We start from the raw sequence: 9,232 nt of genomic DNA, 5'->3' as shown, positions 1-9,232 counted from the left end.
CACCTCCGCTCCCTCACCACCAGACGCCTGGAGGAAGAACGCCTCATCTTCCACCTCGGAACAGTTCAGCCCCAGGGCATCAATGTGGACTTCACCAGTTTCCTCATTTCCCCTTCCCCCCCACCTCACCCTAGTTCCAAACTTCCAGCTCAGCACTGTCCCCATGACATGTCCGGACTTGTCCTACCTGCCTATCTCCTTTTCCACATATCCACTCCACCCTCTCCTCCCTGCCTATCACCTTCATCCCCTACCCCACTAACCTATTGTACTCTATGCTACTTTCTCCCCACTCCCACCTTCTTCTAGCTTATCTCTCCACGCTTCAGGCTCTCTGCCTTTATTCCTGATGAAGGGCTTTTGCCCGAAACGTCGATTTCGCTGCTCCTTGGATGCTGCCTGAACTGCTGTGCTCTTCCAGCACCACTAATGAGAGGTGCTTATGATAGATTGGTGGGAAAGATGGAACGGATTGGTGGGAAACAAGATGGACAGGTAGGTCAGGTCAGGAGGGTAGTGCCGAGTTGGAAGGTTGATCTAGGACTCGGTGGGGAGATATGGAAACTGGTGAAGCCCATGCTGTAGGGCCCTGAAGTGGAAGATGAGGCATTCTTCCTGTAGTTGGCCGGTGGCTTGGATTTGGCAGTGGAGGAGGGCCAGAACTTGTATGTTCCTGCGGGAGTGTGAGGAGGATTTGAAGTGGTTGGCCACAGGGCGGTGGGGTCGTTTGGTGTGTGTGGACCAGAGATGTTCCCTGAACCATTCTGCAAGTTGGCGTTCGGTCTCCCCAATATAGAGGAGACCACATCGAGAACAGTGGTTGCAGTAAAAAAGCTGGAAGGATGTGCAAGAAAATCTCTGCCAGATTTCAAATGATCATTGACGACCTTGGTTGGAGGTGAGGGGGGAGGTTTGGGCGCAGGTTTTGCACCTCGTGCGGCAACATGGAATGTGCCAGGTGTAGAGGGTTGTGTGGACTTCAGTCTCACCATCAAACCAGCTGACAAGGGGAGCACACTGGTAATTAGGCACACTGACCTCTACCTCGCCAAAGCCAGATGCCAACTCACTGACATCTCTTCCTACCACCCCCTCAACCACGACCCCACCTCATCACCAAACAATCATCTCCCAAACTATCCACAACCTCATCACCTCTTAATTCCCCAACCCACACCGCATGGTTCTACCTCTTACACAAAACTTTCAAACCTGACTGCCTCGGTCGACCAATTGTCTTGCCTGCTCCTGCCGCACCAATCTCATCCCCTCAAATCTCAACTCTGTCTTGTCCCCCTTGGTCCAGGAATTCCCCACATTCGTCCGGAACACCACCCACGCCCTCCACCACTTCCATGACTTTCGATTCCCCAGCCCCAACACCCCATCGTCACCATGGATATCCAGACCCTATACACCTCTGTCTGCCATGATGAAGGCCGAAAAGTTCTGTTTCTTCCTCTCCCGCGACCCAACCAGTCCCCCTTCTCCACACTCTGATTCAATCAGCGGAACTGGTCCTCACCTTCAATACCTTCTTCGAATCCTCCCACTTCCTACAGACAAGAGGGGTAACCATGGGCACCCTCATGTGTCCTAGTTATGATTGCCTCTTTGTAGTATATGTAGAATGGTCCCTCTTTTGTAGCTACACTGGCACCACACCCCACCTTTTCCTCTGCTACATTGATGACTATATCAGCACCCAGATGGTTAATCAACTTCACCAACATCTTCCACCTTGACGGAGTTAACGTGGACCATCTCCTGACACCACTCTCCCCTTCCTGGACTTCTCTGTCTCTGGCGACCAGCTCAACATAGATATCTATTTCAAACTCGCCGACTCTGACAGCTGCCTCCCCACATCCAACCGGTTAAAAATGCGATCCCTTACTCCCAATTCCTCCATCTCCACTGTATCTGCTCCAGGAGGAGCAAAAAGCAGTTCCACTCCAGGATGTCCCAGATGTCCTCCTATTTCAAGGCCCGAAATTTCTCCCCTCATGTGATCAACAATGCCCTCTGCTCTTGAATCCCACCCGCCCAGCCACAATGCAGAAAGAACACCTCGTCCTTCTATTCCACCCCACGAATCTCCCCCACAGTTCATATCCTCCATCAGACCCCACCACCAAAAATATATTTCCCTCCCCACCCCATCCTTTCCATAAAGACCATTCCCTCCATGACTCCCTTGTTAGGTACACACTCCCCAACATCCACCCTCTGCAGCCGGCACCTTCATCTGATGCTGCATGAGGTGCAAAACCTGCCCCCGACCCCCCTCCAAGGCTGTAAAGGATAATTCCAAGTCAGGCAGAGATTTTCCTGCATATCCTTCCACCGGTTTTACTGCATCCGTTGCTCTCGATGTGGTTTCCTTTACATCGGGGTGACTGAGCGCCAACTTGCAGAGTGGTTCAGGGAACAACTCTGGTCTGCACCAAACAACCCCACCACCCTGTGGCAAACCACTTCAACTCCCGCTCCCACTCTTCCAATGACATGCAAGTCCTGGGTCTTGTCCACTGCCAAATCCAAGCCACCCAATGATTCTCGCCTCACCACCTATTTCTCACTCAGCCCCCTTCCCCCTCCACATACCTGATAAAGGGCTTATGCCTGCAATGTTGACCGTTCTGCTCCTCATGCTGCCTGACCTGTTGTGCTTTTTCGAGCGCCATGCTTTTCGACTCTCCAGCATCTGCAGTCCTTATTTCCTCCTAGTGTTTGATGAGGTGTCTTGTCAAATTAATTTGCACAGAATAACAGCACATTATGTAGGGCAGAACACATTATCATGGACAAATGATGAGTTAACTAACAGGAAGTAGAGTAGGGACATATGTTTTTTTAAAACTATAAACTATAGTTAAACTACAATCAGAACTTTGGAATGCAGAAGGATTTGTGCAGGATTCTCAACAATCTATATTGATGATTTCGATGAGGGGCCAAATGTATGCTAACTAAATTTGCTAATGACTCCAAATTAGTGACAAAAACAAGTTGTCAAAAAGAGAGACATACATTCAAATGGGTGGGCAAAATTTAAACAGATGGATTATAAATGCTAATGTATCTCTTTGGGCAGAAGAATAGAGAAGCAGTTTTCTAAGGTGTAGAGAGATTGCAGGACTCTGGTGCATTGTGCTCTGGGTGAGTTGGTACACGAATCTCAAAATGCTAGTTTACAGATACAGCAAGTGATTAGAAAAGTGAATTGAATGTTGCCATTTGTTGCGAGGCTGAATGAAAATGAATAGGGAAGCTTTACTGCCGCTGTAACGGCACCAGTGAGACCACATTGGGAGTGCTCAGTGTGCAATTTTAGGCTGTTCTTTATTTTAATAAGTTTAATTACAAGTATAATAACTTAAAAAGCAGTTCCAAGAAAGTGCACTTGAATCATACCTGGAATGAAAGGCTTATCTTGTGAAGTAAAGTTGAAAAGGGGATGTCGGACTGCGTTGGAGTTTAGAAGTATGAAAGGTGATCTCTGAAATATAAGATATTGAGGGGACTAGATCATGTGAGCAGGCAGGAGCATGTACCCTCTTATATTAATTCAAGAATAAGATGTCCTTCTTTAAGACCCAGGTGAGTTTTTTTTCATTCATTTTTAGAGCATGAAATTCCCCACCACCCCCAAAAGATAGTGCAAGATTAGTTTTGAATGTAAGAAACAATTGTAAACTGCCACAGGTGGGAGTTGAGCATCTTTCTTGCCATCCTTGTCAATAATTATCTCACATCCTGCTAATACTATAGGCTGATGATCAATGTCTTGTCCTCTATTTCCTGGTCTTAACATTCATTATCTTAATAAATGAAAAATTTATATGTAAATGTTTCAAAGACTGTTGTTAACTGATTGTTTTTCTATTCTGCCAGTGGTTCAGTTTTAGTTTACACAATGGATACAACTACAGGAGCTATGCAGTTGTCCCACAAGTTGGAATTAACTCCTAAACATTACCCTGGTAGGTTTACAATTTCATGACCCATCTGTCCTTGCTGAAAGCTTTCATATTATAACCAGTCAATTTTGAAGAGCATTCACAACATTGTTGAACTGTGCACTCTTTAGTATTCACTTTAAGATTAATTAACATAAATTTTCTTGCTGGAATTAGCATTATGGATGGGCACTAAATGCTGGCCTAGCCAGCGATGCCCATATCCCATGAATGAATTTTTAAAAAGTGTGTTTTTTCTCTAAAACTGTCAATAAATGTGCATTTTAAATTGGCAAAAGGATCTAGATATTCCATGCATGTACCTGTGTGTGCTCTTCTAATTCTAGAACAAAAGTATTGGCCAACTTGGGTTGTTGAAGGCAGTTTTGTAAAAATGTAGTTGTTCTGCTGCAACTAAGGCATTCACAAAAGCTGGATCATGAGGTGACATTATCACCATTGTCATTGTCTTCAGGATAGCAGTGAGACCGCGATAGTTGCCATCACATGCAATTAGCAAACTTCAGTGAAAAACTGATGCAAAATGTTAAAACACTTATTCTGAAGTTGCAGTCCACTTTGCATTTCATTGTATTTGTTTATCAGAATAGCATCTCACTATTGAGTGGTTCAAAATTGTATTTCAAAAATAAATATAAGTTTACCTTGCCACAAAGTTAAAAATGACCCTTCAACCTACATCCCGAGGTTACGATTAACTGAGCATCAGTGCTGGCGCAGCTGACTATAATATTTTGTGTGTATAATCTAGGTTTAATTGTTTGAGTTCTTCAGGAGTAAAATGTTATTATTTAACTTTTAACTTTTCCTTTCTGTATCTTAATCTCACTCCAACTCCCCCTCATTCTCTCCCTCTCTACACTCTCTTCTCCTACACTCTCTACTCTCTCTCTACACCCTGCCGCCCCCCACCATGGTTGTGTGCACCCTTCTCTCTCTCTCTCCTTCCTCTGTCTTCTGTGCTGGTGGTATCTTCCCTGTGTCCCTTCCTCTGTTCCCCCCTCTGTCTTTCCCCCCTCCATCGCTCCACTATGTGGAGTATTTCACTAGATTTTCTAGAGCAAGATGTTAGTACTCATTCAGATTCTTCTTTACATTGAACAGATATTTGGAACAAGACTGGGGCAGTGAAACTAATCAGATGGTCACCTGATTGTAGTGTTGCTATGGTAACATGGGCTTGTGGAGGCTTATCCTTATGGAGTGTTTTTGGTGCTCATCTATTTTGCACACTGGGTGGAGATTTTGCGTGAGTGTTCCCTTCCAAAATTCTAATTCTGCGCGATTTTTGCATATACCCTTAAGTAAATGGGGACTATTTTAAAATGTCTTTTATAATATGTTTCAGGTTTCTAAGAGTTCATTTGGATTATTGCTGGAGTTCAAGTTAAAATTGTCAAACTATTTTTGAGTATGTATATTGACACGTGTACTTTTGATTATGTCAACTTCAAACTGAATTTTCCAGCCTGGTTTTTGAAACCAAATGATTACTCCTGTAATATTGTTCATAGAATCCCTGTAATGTGGAAACAAGTCATTTGACCCAACAAATCCAAATGACCCTCAGAATATCCCACCCAGACCCATTCTCCTACCCCATTATTCTATATAAGGGTGGCACAGTGGCTCAGTGGTTGGCACTGCTGCCTCACAGCGCCAGAGACCCAGGTTCGATTCCAGCCTGTTTCCACACTGTAGGGATTCTATCTTTTCCCATGACTAATGAACCTAACCGACACGTCCCTGAACACTATGAGCAATTTAGCATGGCCAATTCATCTAACCTGCACATAGACCCATAAAGATGTACAACACAGAAACAGACCCTTCATTCAACTCGTCCATGCCAACCAGATATCTTAACCTAATTAGTCCCATTTGCTAGCACTTGGCCCATATCCCTCTAATCCCTTCCTATTCATTTGCCCATCCAGATGCCTTTTAAATGTTAAAATTGTACCAGCTTCCACCACTTCCTCTGGCAGCTCATTGCATTCACGTACCACCCTCTGTGTGAAAACGTTGCCCAATAGGTCCCATTTATATTGTTCTCCTCTTAGCCTAAACCTATACCATCATGTTCTGCACTTCCCCAATCCAAAGAAAAGACCTTGTCCGTTTATCCTGTGCACACCCTCATGATTTTATAAACCTTTATAAGGTCACCCCTCAGCCTCTGATGCTGCAAGGAAAATAGCCCCAGCCTATTCAGCCTCTCCCTCGGGCTCAAAATCCTCCAACTCTGGCAACATCCTTGTAAATCTTTTCTGAACCATTTCAAGTTTCACAGCATCCATCTGATAGGTAGGAGACCAGAATTACATGCAATATTCCAAAAATGGCCTAACCAATGTCCTATACAGCTGCAACATGACCTCCTAATTCCTGTACTCGATGCTCTGACCAATAAAGGAAAGCATACCACCTTCACTCTCCTATATACCCACAAATCTACTTTCAAGGAACTATGAATCTGCACCACTCCCTAGGATCTTACCATTAAGTGTGCAAGTCCTGCTCTGATTTGCTTTTCCAAAAAGCAACACGTCTCATTTTATTTAGATTAAATCTGCTGTTCCTCAACCTATTGGCTCATCCGATCAAGATCCCATTGTACTCTGAGGTAAGCTTCTTCACTGTTCACTGCACTTCCAATTTTGGTGTCATCTGCAAACTTAATAACTATACGTCCAATGTTCACATCCAAATCATTTATATAAATGATAAAAAGTAGTGGACCCAGCACTGATCCTTGTGGCACTCTACTGGTCACAGGCTTCTAGCCTGAAAAACAACCCTCTATCACCACCCTCTGTCTTCTACCTTTGAGCCAGTTCTGTATCCAAATGGCTAGTTCTTCCTGTATTCTATGAGAGCTAAACGTGCTCACCAGTCTATAATGAGGAACCATGTCGAATGCCTTACTGATGTCCATATAGATCACCTCCACCACATTGCCCTCGTCAATCCTCTTTGTTACTACTTCAAAAAACTCAACTGAGTTTGTGTGACATGATCTCACATGCACAAAGCCATGCTGACTAACCCTAATAAAGTCTTTGGACTGTGGGAGGAAACCAGACACCCGGAGGAAACCCACACAGACACAGGAAGAATGTGCAAATTCCACACAGACAGTCGCCCAAGACTGAAATTGAACCAGGGTCCCTGGCGCTGTGAGGCAGCAGTGCTGCCCACTGAGCCACAGTGCCACTGGTTTTATGAAAACACATGTTTTTAAATTTCTTTTAAAACTAAAAACTGTGCATTAACTGTTTACTGTGGTGTATTGTGCACACTGATTAATAGTTTGTTTCAATGATTATTGAGTGAATAGCTCGGCAGCAAGGGTATCCTTGAAAGGATTTTTTAAAAGGTGGGTTGGTAGAGAAATTTTTAATTTTGAAAAATGCAATGACATTTCATAAATAATGTCATTGTTCGCAGTTACGTATTTCTTGAAAGCTTCTCTAGCAAAGGTCTTACGTTTTGTTCTCAAGCTGATAGTAAAAAAAAATCCCTACAGCTAATTTAAGAAATTAATTTTATCTAATTATGTCAGTGGCACATAGCTATCTTTCTCTGGAGACAAAATTGTCCTGTGACTTAGAGCGTTCTTTGTCTTGTCAAGGTGGCTTTTCAAATTTCACACAAATGCCATCTGAAGTACTGTCAACCCTAATTATTTGAATGTGGGAGGCAATGTGTTTTCATAAAACTGGAATCCATTCATTCAATTATGCATACTCCAAATATGGACAGTGGGATAGAAATGCCATGCTTTGCTACTGATGATTGATTAAGCTTATTACAATTAATTATTTCATTCTGTTGGTTTTATTTGAAGGCATTATTCTGATGGGACCAAAAAGGAACCTATGAAAATCAGCTCTATGGTGAGTCAGCTTCCAAGCAGTGGCAGAAACTGCAATCCAAATGTTGTTTTCCAATGTGATGGATATTAAGTAGAAATATAATTGTGTAGAAAATTTAGATCTTCATTTAAGTGAAATAGGTTAATCAGTTTGCTGCATTTAAACAAGGATAAACAAGTGAAGAGGGTATTCAGACTGCCTAGTTCCACCTAGTTGTGATGACCCAACAGTATTACAATAATGTAGTTGTTAATACTTGCCCTGTTGATGCTCTGAAACTACAAAGCTTAAAAAAGAGCTTCATTCTCGCAAAGGAAGCTTCAGGCCAATCCACATCCGACCACTTGTTCTGACGACGCTTCTCACATTTGACAACTGACAAATTCTGCCACAGCAGACAAGAGAATCCACAACATTCCAAAGAAATTCACAATATTAAAAATAACACACACAACCAATTCTTCAAAAAAAAACACTTTGTTTGCTGTACCTCCCATTGTTAACAGATCCTTAAAGAAATCCCAGGATTCAGAATGCATTTTCACCAAAAACTAAGCTCTTCCTTCGCTACACTCTGATGTGCGATGCTTTTTTGTCCATATATGGTATGAAATGTGTTGTTTACAAATGAAGTAAAAAACAGGGCAATGATATTACCTTCTCACAACTTGAGTGACAGAATAACTATTTTGCATTCAAAGATGATGTCCCAGTGTTATACATTTGTAGTGAATGAATTCTTAGTGATGACATAAAATCCAATCTCAACCACGACAAGGAAGAAGCCAAAACTTAAAGGCATGTTAATCTAAATGTCCCAGGCATGTTGCAGCTCAAGCTGTTATCAGCAATTTTGAGTTTTTGTTATTGTCTGAACTGTTTCTCCTTTTGACGGGAATATGGTTGGCAAACGTTGTGCCACTGTTTAAGAAGGGTGGTAAGGACAAGCCAGGGAACGATAGACCAGTCAGCCTGACGTCGGTGGTGGGCACGTTGTTGGAGGGAATCCTGAGGGACAGGATGTGCATGTATTTGGAAAGGCAAGGACTGATTAGGGATAGTCAACATGGCTTTGTGGTGGGAAATCATGTCTCACAAACTTGATTGAGTTTTTTGAAGAAGTAACAAAAAGAATTGATGAGGGCAGAGCAGTAGATGTGATCCATATGGACTTCAATAAGGGGTTCGACAAGGTTCCCCATGGGAGACTGATGAGCAAGGTTAGATCTCATAAAATACAGGGAGAACTAGCCATTTGGATTGAGAACTGGTTCAGAGGTAGAAGACAGAGGGTGGTGTTGGAGGATTGTTTTTCGGACTGGAGGTCTGTAACCAGTGGAGTGCCACAAGGATCGGTGCTGGGTCCTCTAC

General features: G+C 43.1%; 1 protein-coding gene across 1 annotated transcript in view; it reads left to right on the top strand.

Annotated features, from left to right (window-relative positions):
• ric1 (RIC1 homolog, RAB6A GEF complex partner 1) overlaps nt 1–9,232 on the top strand; it is a 212,414-nt gene that overhangs the window by 136,919 nt on the left and 66,263 nt on the right. Inside the window, exons 8-10 of the mRNA XM_043715245.1 lie at nt 3,898–3,986; nt 5,088–5,232; nt 7,834–7,882. Coding sequence (XP_043571180.1) covers nt 3,898–3,986; nt 5,088–5,232; nt 7,834–7,882 — 283 coding nt within the window. The remainder of the gene's footprint in view (nt 1–3,897; nt 3,987–5,087; nt 5,233–7,833; nt 7,883–9,232) is intronic.

This window comes from Chiloscyllium plagiosum, chromosome 2 (genome assembly GCF_004010195.1).
Source record: "Chiloscyllium plagiosum isolate BGI_BamShark_2017 chromosome 2, ASM401019v2, whole genome shotgun sequence".
In the NCBI taxonomy this organism is placed as follows: Eukaryota; Metazoa; Chordata; class Chondrichthyes; order Orectolobiformes; family Hemiscylliidae; genus Chiloscyllium; species Chiloscyllium plagiosum.
The sequence above is the reverse complement of the archived record's forward strand: the minus strand, read 5'-3'. Positions and strand labels throughout refer to the sequence as shown.